Source organism: Zeugodacus cucurbitae, chromosome 5, assembly GCF_028554725.1.
Source record: "Zeugodacus cucurbitae isolate PBARC_wt_2022May chromosome 5, idZeuCucr1.2, whole genome shotgun sequence".
NCBI classification, from domain to species: domain Eukaryota; kingdom Metazoa; phylum Arthropoda; class Insecta; order Diptera; family Tephritidae; genus Zeugodacus; species Zeugodacus cucurbitae.
The window spans coordinates 5,720,864-5,734,896 of NC_071670.1; the positions used below are offsets into that span (position 1 = coordinate 5,720,864).

At 34.6% G+C, this 14,033-nt stretch overlaps 4 protein-coding genes across 12 annotated transcripts in view; 2 read left to right on the forward strand and 2 right to left on the reverse strand.

Annotated features, from left to right (window-relative positions):
* LOC105219596 (uncharacterized) overlaps positions 1 to 4,356 on the reverse strand; it is a 34,290-nt gene extending 29,934 nt beyond the window's left edge. For 3 of the 9 annotated variants that reach the window (XM_054230665.1, XM_054230666.1, XM_054230661.1), the window contains exons 1-3: positions 4,119 to 4,356; positions 2,275 to 2,707; positions 152 to 1,115 (exon numbers count right to left, since the gene is read on the reverse strand). In XM_054230665.1, coding sequence (XP_054086640.1) covers positions 152 to 1,115; positions 2,275 to 2,679 — 1,369 coding nt within the window. In that variant the 5' untranslated portion in view covers positions 2,680 to 2,707; positions 4,119 to 4,356. Of the gene's footprint in view, positions 1 to 151; positions 1,116 to 2,274; positions 2,708 to 3,506; positions 3,672 to 3,929; positions 3,953 to 4,118 lie in introns of those variants that run through there. The other 6 variants (XM_054230664.1, XM_054230663.1, XM_054230662.1 and 3 more) reach the window with 6 other exon arrangements.
* A 245-nt stretch (positions 4,357 to 4,601) lies between these two features.
* Positions 4,602 to 6,099, forward strand: LOC105219592 (vesicle-trafficking protein SEC22b). Its single transcript, XM_011195850.3, has 5 exons — positions 4,602 to 4,967; positions 5,081 to 5,190; positions 5,374 to 5,629; positions 5,694 to 5,739; positions 5,807 to 6,099. The coding sequence occupies exons 1-5, from the start codon at positions 4,893 to 4,895 to the stop codon at positions 5,953 to 5,955; spliced, it is 636 nt and encodes a 211-aa protein (XP_011194152.1). The 5' UTR covers positions 4,602 to 4,892; the 3' UTR covers positions 5,956 to 6,099.
* A 48-nt stretch (positions 6,100 to 6,147) lies between these two features.
* Positions 6,148 to 7,859, reverse strand: LOC105219593 (box C/D snoRNA protein 1). Its single transcript, XM_011195852.3, has 4 exons — positions 7,643 to 7,859; positions 6,926 to 7,520; positions 6,698 to 6,863; positions 6,148 to 6,638 (listed from the first exon to the last, which is right to left on the reverse strand). Exons 1-4 carry the CDS (start codon positions 7,813 to 7,815, stop codon positions 6,337 to 6,339), a joined length of 1,236 nt encoding a protein of 411 aa, XP_011194154.2. The 5' UTR covers positions 7,816 to 7,859; the 3' UTR covers positions 6,148 to 6,336.
* A 55-nt stretch (positions 7,860 to 7,914) lies between these two features.
* On the forward strand, positions 7,915 to 14,030 carry LOC105219594 (folylpolyglutamate synthase, mitochondrial). Its single transcript, XM_011195853.3, has 8 exons — positions 7,915 to 8,048; positions 10,153 to 10,405; positions 10,682 to 10,861; positions 12,485 to 12,801; positions 12,857 to 13,037; positions 13,105 to 13,361; positions 13,426 to 13,503; positions 13,562 to 14,030. Exons 1-8 carry the CDS (start codon positions 7,921 to 7,923, stop codon positions 13,938 to 13,940), a joined length of 1,773 nt encoding a protein of 590 aa, XP_011194155.3. The 5' UTR covers positions 7,915 to 7,920; the 3' UTR covers positions 13,941 to 14,030.
* Positions 14,031 to 14,033: the final 3 nt, after the last annotated feature.

Here is a 14,033-nt window from a genome sequence, read left to right on the forward strand (position 1 = left end):
AAAAAATTAATTTAGAAAATTCGAATTCGAAAAATTTAAATTCGAAAATTTAAATTCGAAAATTAAAAATCGAAAAACATAATTTCGAAAATTCAAATTCGAACAATTAAAATAAAAAACTACTACTACTACTGCTTTTAATGCTACTCACCCATATTCGCTGCTACTGCTGCCGCCCTCACATCCTCCGCATCGGTCACAGCATATTCGGCAGCTTTCTGTTGAGGCACTTGAACGCTACTCGCAACTTGACGCGGCACTTGTGCCGCTTGACGATTATTTGTAGTTGGCACTTGTGGTGTTAGTGTTGCTGATTCATTGTCGACGGCAGTGCTGTGCGCATTCGCATTTACATCATCACCAATATTCCAACTCCAATTGTCGTTTGTCGACTGACCACCAAAACTCTCCTCGATCACATTTGGCGCATTGTAATTCGTTGTTTGCGGTTCAAATGCAGTGTGTGCGACTGCCTGTTGCTGCACTGGCGGTTTATGTATGGGCAATTGCGCTGTAGTCGGCGGCTGCTGCTGCTGCCCAACCGACGTTTGCTCCATTTCGCCCGCAACCACATTGCCATTATCATTCCAGTCCCAGTCGCCCCAGCCATCGCTACGGTTGTTCGCATTACCATTATCGAACAGTTCAGCGGCGGCTGTTGGCTGAGCCGGCTGTTGTTGCAACTGCGTCGACGGCTGTTGCTGATAGTGGAAATAATTGGCGTCAGGCGCTACTTGCGGCGGCGGCAACTGTTGATACTGTGCAGCTGGCTGTGTGGCTGTTGGTGCCTGCTGTTGTGGCGCTTGGTTTTGGTTTGCTGTAAAATAATTGTCGTATGTGGTTGGATGTGGATAGGGTTGTTGCTGCTGCTGCGTTGGCACATTGTTAGCAGTTGGCGGTTCTGGTGGTTGCCAGATGTTATGCGTAGCAGTCGCTTGTTGTTGTTGCGGCTGTGGATATAAATTGTTGGCATGTTGTTGTGGCTGCTGTTGTTGTTGTTGCTGCCAGTTATTGTTCACGCCAGCAGCATTCGATTGCATCATTTTATTTGGTGGTTGCGCGTAAGTCTGTTGCTGCCAGGCGTTCGCCGATGCTGCTGTTGGCTGCTGCTGCTGCTGTAAAAAGAAAAGTAATGGTTATTAAAATGGAAAACAGGTTTGGAAATCGTAAAGTTTATGCAGAATAAGTGCAGTAAGCCTTGGTGGTATTTATCTTTCACTTTCAAGTGTGCATACTTACACACATACATATGTATATAGGAGTTGCAGTAATATGCAGATTGGGTTGATCTAATTTATTGAAAGCAGATTAAGGCTTTCTTTACTATTTGTATCGCTAATTGTTAACGTTTATTTATTTATTTTGGAATTAAAACCTCTTTAAAAAGTTTAATATTGGTTTTGAGGTTATGTTTTAATTATTTATGTATAATTTTATTATATTTAAACCGAACTCAACTAAATCAGCATAAAAACAAAATTTCCATGACACATAGTTGCTGGCGATAAGACGTGCATTGATCAGACTTCCATTGAAAAATAGCAAATGATGTAGAAAAAAATATATAAGAAAGCATATCAAAACAATTCGCATGTCTGTACAGATTTATAGGGTCTAGAGCTCAAAATCTCTACTAAATTGTTAAAGCCGGTATAAAATTTATTTTATACACTGAAACCATAACTCTCGCACCAAAATTTTGTATTACTTATTTTATTTTATTTTTTTTTTTTAATAAATTGCTAGTGAAACCGGCTGTTAATTTCAATAAAATTTGCAAATATGAAAAACACCTTCTATTTACACAAGCCACTTATTTACATACGCTTATATATAAGTAGGGTATGTAATTGCTTTTCACGCACACACACAGACCTAAAACGCTGTGCAAATGCACATGATAATGAGGTCGTGAACTGGCATATACAATACAACAATAAAAAAGTTTTTCAGTAAATATAAATGCACCAAATAAAGAAATAAATGCGACTACATACATACGCTATAATTTGAAATAAATAAAATGCCCAATATATATTATTATAAATAGGTAAAACCCAATAACAACAATAAATTGACAGCACCGAAAATTTAATGGCCAAAATCAGCAAAATGCTTCACTAAAATTTCTAAATTTACATGAGAAATATGTAAACTAAATTTTCAACCAAATTTGCACCAAAGACAGGACAACACTATATACACATTGCACACATTCCACACATTTACATGAACGCGCCCCAGTTGTTAGCTAGTTAATGCAAATCAAGTTACCTGTTGTACGCCATAGTGGCCAGGCTGCTGCGTTTGCTGGTGTGTACCACCACCGTTGGCATGCATTTGTGAACGCATAGGGTTTGGTTGTTGCGACTGTTGCAGGTTATTGTTAACGTTTAACGGTTTACTCATATATGCGCCAGTGTTGGAAGCCAAATTGGTTGCAAGGGGTGGTGGTGCTGCTGCTGGATTCGTGTAAGCATTAGTTGCGGCAACGTTGGTGGCTTGTGCATGCGTTTGTGTTGCTACTAAATGCGATTGTTGTTGTTGTAAATTTAATGTTGGCTGCTGTTGCTGCTGGGCCGTTGGAATTAAGTGTTTCTGCTGTTGTGTATAGGAGTGTTGTGATTGCGACTGCTGTGGCAGCGTAGGCGGTGGTGCATTACTTTGCACCCAAGACATTTTTACAATTTACACACCGAAATTGAAGCTAAATGCGAAGGATTGAAATAAAATAATGACCATAAAATAATATTGATGAAATGTACAAACATCCATATGCTATTTATATGTATGTAAATTTAAGGTGATTGACCGTGTTAAAATGGTTTAAAATAAATGGAATATGTAACCAATTGTATCAATAAATTGTATATGTATGTAGTTAGGGAAATAAATGATATGTATGTAATTTGTTAAGTATGCATAATGAAGACACCATTAAACACATACAACGTGAAAGGCAACAAGCCATTGTTGTAAATTTATAAATATATACCATTAAACAATATGTAGGCACTATACACATAAGCAATAATAGTCCCATGCGTTATATTTTCATTATTGCATTTATACATATAAACTATTTACTGCATTTAATGCTAATTCGGTATAAATAAAATATTGCAACCAATAGTATATAAAATAAAAATGCTGAATAACGTTCACTTTTTTCATGCCGTATGCTCTGCAACCAACAACCGTACAAAACACACCTGACGTAGCTATAAAATATGGATATGAATTCTATATATACATATGTATATGGGTGCCAATAATCTAGCCCCATTTAAGCCACGGACCATACAAGAATTAATTTATAAAAAAAACACTGTATTGTTGGTTCAGTTGTGGGTTTGTTGTTGTCACTACTCCCATACTCGAGTTATTGCTGTTGTTGTTGGGTTTGTACGATTGGTGGTGCGGCAAATAAGCATAAACGAAAAGGTTTACGTGGAAGTTTTCGTGGTTTCACTAACCACCACCAACACCAATGAAGTTTTTTTTACCTTTTTTATTTGCTTGCACTACACAATTATGAACACTTGCCGCTATTGTGGCTTTTATAGCATATTATAAATTAATACTATATAGTTTATTTAGTTTTTCTGTTAATGGAAACACAAATTTACAGGTGATTTTCGTGAAAGTTATAAAATTTTCCAGAGAAAAATCTACACAGTGCGAAAGAAAAATCACAATGAACGAATTAGTGACAGTTGTTAAAGCGAAATGTCAAAATGCAGTTTATGTTGACAAGTTGCGAAACTAATGAGCAAATGTAAAACGAGATTAAGCAGGGTTGCATGCCATAGCGAATTGCACAATATACGTTGCATATATTTATATTTATTGTAAGCATTGCTAATGAAAGTTATATAACGAAAAGCACAGAAATAAACAAAAATTCTACAAAACATGAGTTCATTAACCTATACTTGTTGTTGCGCAGCAGTTTTCGTACATTCTTATATGCAATTTAACTACGCATAGTTTTCCTTTCATACACTTTTGTTAGCACACCACATCACTTATTAAACACTAGCAACACTTTCACATATGATAAATGCGTTATGTATGTAAATGTGACTTTTTTCATGTTTTCGGTTTTTTCAACTTACGTCTTTGCTTTTCAATTAAGCACTTTCGTTATATGTATTTGTGTTTGCACAAACAATTAAATGCATAATTTCAACTGAATAATACACACTAAACAATTCGTTTTCGTTTCTACTCGATATTACTTCGTTTGACTTGCGTATTTTTCACAAATTTACTATATTTTCACTAAGTTGAAAATTTCGTACAATAGGAAAGAAAAATCTCACTGCCAACTCAAAACGAATTGACGACAACTGACGTTTCTCACCTGTTTATAGGTTTTCCGCAACAGGGTGATTCAGAAGTGCAAAAAATTAAACTCTTTATGTTATTAGCATTTTTCCAATAAAGATAAGTTTCTAATATTTTTGAGCTCTAAAAATTTTACACAAAAAATTTATTCAAATTGAAAACTAATATTAAATTTATTAAATAAAAGCATTAATTAAAAAATTTTGCTTAGACTACGCAACCCTACAATGCAACAACAACGTTTGGTCCCTGATTTTGACATTTAGCTGACGTGTTCGGTTGCTTTAACTTATAAATTTCACCAATTTGCAGCGAAACGAATACATCAGTTGTTTTGTTGCGTTTTTTGTTCATTTTTTAGATTTTAACTAAAAAGAACAAGTAGCATTATAAATAAAACCAATAAACACAAAAAAGTTCCAAAGAACACAAGAGGTTGTAATGAGTGCAGTGTCTGCAAATTGCAGCAAATAGTGAAACGCATACCCAGGAACCCCAGTTTAAGTAGGTGCTTCAACACAGCACACACAAAAACCACAAAGATGGCACTGCTAACTATGATTGCGCGTGTAATCGATGGACTTCCATTGGTTGGTACCATGCAAGATGATGAACAGGTATGTGTAATTAAGCAAGCTAATAATTGTGATGTCAAGGGTCACAATTTAATTGAATACAATTGTGGTTTCATACACACTTATACAAATTCTTGTTTTCAACTTATCAACAGTCCGGCCGCAGCATATTGGAGTATCAGAATCAAGCGAAAATGTTATTCAGAAAATTAGGTTCACATTCACCAGCGCGCTGCAGTATCGAAACAGGACCATACCTATTCCAGTAAGTTGTATGCAACCAAATCAAGTGCAAAGTGCAATAATTGATATAGTGTAATACATAGTTAAAATTATGATTTAAACACATACACACGTTTTGGCTTGCCTGCTTGGCTTCTTATCTGTGTTGTCAAAACTATTTTACATTTTTCACGTTTATAACTACACTACACGTTTTTTATTTTAGCTATCTAATTGAAAATGATGTTTGCTATCTGGTGATGGTTGATAAAATGTACTCCAAACGGCTGGCCTTCAACTACTTAGAGGATTTAGCGCAAGAATTCCATGCCAACTATGGACGACGTGTCAACTCCGTGACGCGTCCCTACGCATTTATCGAATTCGATGTTTACATACAGAAAGCCAAAAAACAATTGACCGACCGGAGACGAAACATAAATGCAATCAACACACAATTGCAGGATGTGCAGCGGATTATGGTAAGGAAAAGTGGTAAAAATAATATAATTGAAAAATTATTATTATTTTTTTAATTCCAAATAGGTACAAAATATCGATGATGTACTGCAGCGCGGCACAGTGTTGTCAGGTGGGATACATATATTTTATTCTCTATAATTTCATATTTTAATATTTTTTTGTTTGCTTTCTTACAGAATTGGACACAAAAACGCAAAATCTGTCTATGATGTCGCAGAAATATAAAAAGGATGCGACATATTTGAATCGAAAATCAATGTATTTGAAACTGGGCGCCGCCGGTGTCGCTATAGTAGTATTTATTTTATACTTTTGGGTTTTGTAATAATTGTTAAATGTTTATTAAAAAAGGATAATGATATGCAAAAATACTAACTAACTATTTGTATAGGAAATATTGTATGCATGCGTCATAGCAATATATAAAAGTGCACGACATAGGGATATTTTTTGTTTGGCGACAACTCAATGACAAATTGTTTATTTTTTTATTTTGATTTTTTTTCTAGGTAATGTATTAAACAATATTTAACTCAACTATGGAAAAATTTCTTGTAATAAATATTTTGCATGAAACAATGTACACAATTATTATTTCATAGTTAAAACGAAAATATATTTGAGTTTTGCAAAATATTAAAAAGCACTAGCGGTTTAAACCTACTTACGTTTCCACAGAAAAAATGTTTTGAGCTTATCTTATTAGTTAGCTTTTACTACACTCCTCCTCCGTTTCTTCACCTGAGGATGATGACGATAACGCTTCCCACAATTGCTCGTCGGAAAAAAGGAAATTGCTAGGCGCTTTCTCAAACTCCTCACGTTTGCGTGCGCGCGCTACACGTCGTTTCTCTGCTGAGACTTTGGACAACTTTTCAGCAGCAGAAGCCGCTTGTAACTCATCAGTTGCAGCATCTTCGCTTTTTGTTGCACTCGCCAACAAACGTTGTTTGTGTAAGGCCTCAATGTTAGCTTCGTGACTTTTGGTCTCCGCCTCGACGTCTTCATCTGTTTAACAAATATAGTATAAAACATATGCGACAATAATTTACACACAAAATATTTACCGCTGTCAATGATATCACAACCCGCCGGATTTTCCTCATAACTAACGTATATGCAGGGAAACTCTACTAATGTTTTGCCTGCCAAGTTAGCTTTTAACGTTTTGCGCACATCCAAAGTATAGTAACGTGTACGCGAACATTTAATACCTTCCGCTTTTAGCAGCAACTATTTGTTTGGCAGAATAATACAAATTAACACATGAAGACATAAAACAAGAAAACACTTACCTTCAATTTGTTGAGTCCTGCACTTTGATAGTATTCCAATGCCTTCTTTTGTGGCACGCATTCAGCGCTTTTTACATTCACATATTTGTCCAACAACTGCGCCAGCGTCAATTCCTCATCGCAACGCTCGTTTACATACTGCAATGCGCCCGCATTGACAAACACCCACTCGATGCGCCAAAAGATTTTACGTAAATTCCAATCAAAGAAAGTTGTATTATTTTTGTGGCGCGTAAAATTGGGCAACAAAAAACGTAGCACCGTGCGACGTTCGGCCGCAGCGCCGCGCAAACGAAACAAATGTGTTGGTAGCGTTTTATTGTAACGTGTAAAACGTTTGATTGTGTCCTTTTTGCGATCACTCACATAACGTGTGCACTCCTCCAAAAAGTAATAATCGCTCATGAAATCCATTTTTGTCATTTTCCTCAGCGGTATGAATTTGGTACGATCGCGTATGCCATCACAGTCCAGCTCCTTCTTATGTATTTGTACACAACGCACGCAGCAAGTCTTCACCTCGCATTTGGGGCAACAATAGCGCGCATTATCAGCGGCGCAAACTTCACATTGTCCAAGCCGTGGCAAGTGACAACTTTGCAATAAATAAAAACAAATTTAACATTTTAAATACGCTTCCAATCGCTGAGCGCGCACAGCATAAATAAGTGTGTGCACAGCTAGCGTCTGTTTATTGAATATGTCAATTCACATTACCTGCTGTTGAAATCTTCCTTATCACTATCGCTGCTGCTACTCTCATCTGCTTCGCTATCAGCATCTTCCTCTGTTGTGCCAGAGTTATCTGTCTTCACACGCTTCTCCTTATCAGCATCAGACGTTGCCGGCAACTCCGTGGCTGCCGCCTCTGTTTCATGTAAACGCTTCATATTTTATAAAGTTGCACTTGTTTAAATTCAAATTTATATTCACTGTGCTTGTGTTTTAACTTATTCAACGGTTTCAGTACGTTTTTGACAGTGCGCGCACCTTTTATGCTATTCTCTCTACGCTGTGCTTATCTACTTTTATCAGCTGTTAATGTCAACTCAAAAGCAAATCAATTAAGTCGCGAAAAATCATTTGTAGTTTTTCACAAAAATCACAAAAATCGCAATAATTCGTAAGTAGTTTTGAAATTAATAATACCGTGTTTAAATAAAAGCGTTAACAAAATAAAGTGTTGCGTTGGTGTTACTTTCAACGTGTATTTGTTCAGCAGTTTTTTTGTATTCACACTCAACCGCAGTATTGTAATTCAATATTTACGTAATGAGCCATACAACCGAAAAGATAGAAATTACGTTTTTACTCTCATTACATTTGCACTTATATACATTAATTTATGTGAAAGTAATTGTTCTTTTTCACAATTTAAAATCACAGCATTTATTTACAGAACTTTTCTAGCACTGACATTGCTATTTGCAAACCACGTGTATTGTCAAATCTTTTGTGCCTGCTTCATACACGTTTCGTAAACAATTATAATTCGTTGTTATCACAAAAGCAAAAAAACTAAAAGTAACACCCAATGAAGACTAAAAAATTAACCCAATAGCAAATTATATGCATACATGATGATGATATCGATAAATAATATTTGATTTGATAACATAAATTATAATTTGTAGCCATAATAAACATTGTGCAATATTATTAATTATGAAGTGACTTATTAATTACCGCATAAGGAATTTATTTTCAATGTTTGCAGACAAAAAGCAAATTCGATACTTTTATTTAGTACTTGATACATAGTAGTTATCGATAACTATTTTTTCCGAATTCTTATCAGCGTTTGTGAGCAAAAAAAAAATATTCGAAAAATATAAATTAACACTTGAATTGAATACTTCATACGAATAAGTACATATACATACATACACATATAAACAGATGAATGAGAACTAATTATAACTTAGCTAAGAGATAACGAAGTTTCGAAATGTTTGTTCAGCGTTTATAATAAAAATATGTTTATTAAAAAGTAGCAAGTTAGCTCATAAAGCAACGCAAAGTCTAAATAATATTTTCAAAAAGATGTTAGACACAAATTTGAATATTCTTCTACACAAATATAAATATTCTTTAAATTACGCAAAAGAAAAAGTTAACACTACAACAAAGTCATAGAGATATACATATAACGGATCCAATAAAGTTAAGAAATAGTTTGTGTTTAAATAGAGTTAAACAAAAAATGTATAACAAATTATTACTAAAAATTTAATAATTTTATATTTAGAACACCGAAATATTTTCGTATATGACTAATTACAGCAGAAAAAGCCGCGAAATATTTATTTATTGTTGCCATGAAAATTGCAGCACTTGCTTGTAGATATCTGTATATATTTTATAAATATGCATTGCTGATTGACGCATATTTTTCATGTTCATGCATGTTCAACTTAAACAGTTGTAATATGTACACGATGTGTATTTGAGGTAATGTACTGACACTCAAATATTTTGTTTAAAATTATTATAATTGAACAGCACAATGCTCGCTAACAATTCACAATTTATTTAATTAAATAATTTCTTCACTTGAAAAAATTTAATTTTCTTTATTGTATAGGGATTTTAGTGTAATTATAAATCGTCATGCACTAACGGCGTTTAAACAAATTCTAATAAGAATTTATATATGTAATAAGAATAACATACACTTTACGTTGACGGAACGATGCGTAGACGTGTCGTATGTACGTTTATACGTACGTTAAGAACTTAAATATGTAAAATATAACAAAAAGAGAAAATAAAGTAAAATAAAATGAAATAACATAAAATGAAATGAAGTGAAATTAAATGAAATTAAATTATAATTTTAATTAAAATTTATAAAAGAAATATACAAAAAAATATTAAATGTAAAACAAAAATAAAATTAAAGGGAAAAAATTATCATAACATAAAAATATATATAAAAATAAAAATATGATCCCCTCTTTGCTAGTGTCTACATATAAAATATTAAACAATATTAAAAATTTTGGCTTATCATAAAAAATTAAACGTATGATAATTTTACCCCCACCGATTTGCTTAATTTAGTGGAAATTCTCCATATGTTTGCCATTTTGGTGCTCAGTTTTTTTGTATTGCTCTTAAAGCGGATACACGTAAATACGTTTGCTTGCAAAAACTACACAAAAACTACACTGATTGAGTGTAATCTACATAGAATTTTGCTTATGTATTTTATCTGATATTTCCAGTTTGTGTTCGCGCAAAATGGCTCGACGAGTGCTATTCAGTCGCTTGTCGGTTATTGAGCAACGCGCATATTTCTCGCATACTAAACGTTTGACGTTTCCACCGCCACGGCGTGCTGACAACAACAACATGTTGAGTACTGAAAACCTAACACCGATTGTAACAATCCCACAAGGACTAACCACAACGCCAACGTTGACATGTAATTTTACAACACAAAAACAACTGGAGCCCACGATTGAGCAGCAATATGAGGTGAGCTGTGCTGAAATGCATAAAATGCATGCACGCATGCGTTTTCCGGCCGCGTTGCAGTGTACTGCAAGAGCAAATACGCTAAAGCACGTGTAACGTCATATACGTCATGGCAATAACGTCAATGCATGTGCTGTCATCGCGTGCGTAAGATTTTACACGTGTTTATACGCTGTAGCGTCGCATAGCTTATTTGAACAGTGCTTTGTTTACAGACCAATGTTGTTGTATGTGTTGTTGTTGTTATTTACTTATTTGCTATTTATTTTTTTTTAGGAATGTGTTAGTGATTTGAATACGCTGCAATCGAATGCGATAACGATACGCCGCTCAATTTTATTGAACAATAAACAATTGCCATTAAGTGATATGTACAAGTATATGGAGCGAAGTGGCCTGAGTTTGGACGAATTGGAAAAGATACCTTTCATACACGTGTCCGGCACAAAGGGGAAGGTGAGTGGTAGCGTTAATTTAAAAATAACAAATAATGTTTATATGTAAGAAATATACACACAATTGGATTTTTAACTTATTACCAAGGAGAATGGGTCATTTGAGACGCCACAACTAACACTCTTCTTCTTACAACACTATCTTTTATTGAAATAACAAATCTACAAATACTCAGTTAAGCTTTCAAATACTTTCATTGTTTTTGCATAACTTTACTATCAACAAAAAGAAAAATTGGACTAAAATAAATGAAGTGCATCAATCAAAAATAAATGCCAACTTAGATAATGATTATGAAACGTCTGCTATCAGCAAAACACTCATATTTTTATCGACTAAATTTTTGCGAATATCATCGTCGAGATAGCTAACACGCGTATCTAAATTAATGTGTTATCTACACATATTGTATAATATTATAAGCACTTAGTACTTGTATACAAATGTCGCGTCTTAAATGTCTCTGGTATTAAATATAAATATTTGTTTATAAATATGTATGTACCTACAAAAAGCATTTTATTACCTTTAATGTTTTTGTAAACACTAGATAAGTTTCTTCCAAGTTTAAATGTAACAAAAACTTAAAGGTGACTCTTTGAACATGTAATATTATTTTAAATAAGATTTTAAACTCTGATCAACTGTTTATTAACAACGCTAAAATTATCGATAACATAGCTAGCAGATCTAATAACATTTATGCTAGTAGTGCAGTGCACTTGCGAGTATTTTTTTTAACGATAATTGGCATTGCTGGTTACGACTACCGAAACTTTAACTGTATTCTCTGGTAGCGCTCTCTGGTAATACAACCGAAACAACACATTTAATGTGCATAAATGAATACAAAATGGGGCAACTACATTTATTTAAGTACTAAATGACTTTTCAATTGCCAAAATCAAATATTTTTACGAAAATTATTTAAAAGAAAAATTAAAATACCCTACTTATGTATATAAAAAATTCATTGCCCTAAGCCACCAGAAAAATCACGTAGACCCGACCCCAAACAAATGTATCATTAGATGGCATTATTTGAATTTCATAACTTAAAATCAAAACATTTCTAATCTTCTTCAGCGCATGAACTACTTACGCTCAAGTTTTCAAATGCATATAAAATTTCAGACTTTTTACGCATTCTCATGCGCAATTTGCTGATAATTTTATAAGACACTTGAACTTGATAACCCCCTTGATTCTTTCGGCGCAAACCAGTTCACAAATACTAAAAATACGAGTAAAGCTAAATGGGCGCGGTATTTGCAGATAAGTGTTTGTTAAAAGAAAACTAAATGTTCAACCTTAAAATATTACGGCTTAGGTCTTTCGAAAGCTGTTATTATAAATAGAATTTTACAGAAGAATTTTTTTAGAAAAAAAACTATCATAAAAGCTTTTCCAATATAATTAGAATGAGCAGCATTTTACAGTTATTAGGCTACTTAAATGAAAATAAAAAAATACTAGTCAAATATTCGATAAGAAGATCATAATAATCTGAACTTCTCGTCCGTGTTCAGGCTGACCAAATTTAAAGTTATATTATTTCACATATCGTTAAATTGTGAACTCCTAACCTTCATCTACTATTTTCTTCTCTTTCCCCCTTTTTAGGGTTCTACTTGTGCCCTAACCGAATCCATACTACGTGCACATGGCATCAAAACCGGCTTCTATAGTTCACCGCATTTGCTGTCGGTAACGGAGAGGCTACGTCTCAATGGACAACCCATATCGAAACAGAAATTTGTACGTACCTTCCGACGTGTCTACAATCACCTGCGTAAACAACAACAATATGAAGGAGATATGCCGGCATATTTTAAGTTCCTAACAATACTAAGTTTTCATCTGTTTCTCGAAGAGAAAGTGCAGGTCATCATAATGGAGGTGGGCATTGGCGGCGAATTGGATTGCACAAATGTGATAAGGTAATTGATAAAAGACGAAAGATTCGAACTCATCAAAATTTTTTTTTTTTTGCAGAAATACCCAAACCGTTGGCATAACTTCACTCGGACTGGAGCATACACAATTGTTGGGCGATACGCTTAGTGAAATCGCTTGGCAAAAGTCGGGCATAATTAAGGACAATGCAGATGTTTACACATCTGTAACGCAAAAGGAATGTCTCGATATGATCAAAAAGCGTGCCGCAGAGCATAATGTAAGTCTGAAGCGTTGGTGCATTAAACTGTATTAACTTTATGTAAAAAATTATGTTAAATTTCTAGGCCACGCTGCACATCGTGCCTGAATATCGGAAATACTTTCATACAGCCGAAAATAAGGAACTACTCTCCAATCTCAATGAAGTGATACGACTTAATGGCTCACTGGCCATACAATTATCATACGATTGGTTACGTAAGAACGGTTACACGCACTACAAACAAATCGATCCAACGGAACTAACAAGCGAAGTGGAAATGGGTTTGCAACAGTGCAATTGGCCGGGACGTTGCCAAATCTTGGGCATTGATAATCTAAAGTAAGTTAATTGTTTAACGAATACTATTTCAAACGCCAGCTTATAAATTTCAATTCGACCACAGCTTCCACATCGATGGTGCGCACACTGTTGAGAGCATGCGTGTTTGCAGTGATTGGTTTAAGCGCGTAACGGAAAAGAGGTTGGTTAACCGCTATATTGATTTTAAAACTTTTCTTCAAATTTTGAATTCTTTTTAGCACAAACCCACGTGTGCTCATCTTCAACACCACCGGTGAACGTGATTCGCGTCGTCTGCTAGAGGTGCTATACAGCACTGTCGACTTCGATACGGTTTACTTTGCGCCAAACATCGCATCTGGTGCTTCAAATCATAATGATAACACATCGGTTTACGGTATAACGGAACAGTTGAAACGTGCACGACTTCATTCGAGCCTTTGGTGTCAACTATGCTTCGAGTCGGACGAAGAGGATACGTCGAAAACATTCGGCTCGATACTTGATTGTTTGAAGGACGTGCGCTCGGTTTACGGCGCGGAACAACCGGTGGATGTGCTAGTTACCGGTTCCTTACATCTAATCGGCGCTACAATGGCAGCATTTAAATATTTATAAAGGAAATAGATGTCAAAAATTATACATATATTCTATTGTAACGTTATTTATATATTATAGAAAAAGTACATAAATTTTTGTCCTAATGTAGAC

Bases quoted from the DNA above. Each gene is read 5' to 3' on its own strand.
- LOC105219592 (XM_011195850.3), top strand. From the start codon at position 4,893: ATGGCACTGCTAACTATGATTGCGCGTGTAATCGATGGACTTCCATTG. The intron at 5,191-5,373 runs GTAAGTTGTATG...TTTTTATTTTAG, and splicing joins ACAGGACCATACCTATTCCA to CTATCTAATTGAAAATGATG. The intron at 5,630-5,693 runs GTAAGGAAAAGT...AATTCCAAATAG, and splicing joins AGGATGTGCAGCGGATTATG to GTACAAAATATCGATGATGT.
- LOC105219593 (XM_011195852.3), bottom strand. From the start codon at position 7,815: ATGAAGCGTTTACATGAAACAGAGGCGGCAGCCACGGAGTTGCCGGCA. The intron at 7,521-7,642 runs GTAATGTGAATT...TTTATTGCAAAG, and splicing joins AAGGAAGATTTCAACAGCAG to TTGTCACTTGCCACGGCTTG. The intron at 6,639-6,697 runs GTAAATATTTTG...TTTGTTAAACAG, and splicing joins TTGTGATATCATTGACAGCG to ATGAAGACGTCGAGGCGGAG.
- LOC105219594 (XM_011195853.3), top strand. From the start codon at position 7,921: ATGCTATTCTCTCTACGCTGTGCTTATCTACTTTTATCAGCTGTTAAT. The intron at 12,802-12,856 runs GTAATTGATAAA...TTTTTTTTGCAG, and splicing joins GATTGCACAAATGTGATAAG to AAATACCCAAACCGTTGGCA. The intron at 13,362-13,425 runs GTAAGTTAATTG...ATTCGACCACAG, and splicing joins TTGGGCATTGATAATCTAAA to CTTCCACATCGATGGTGCGC.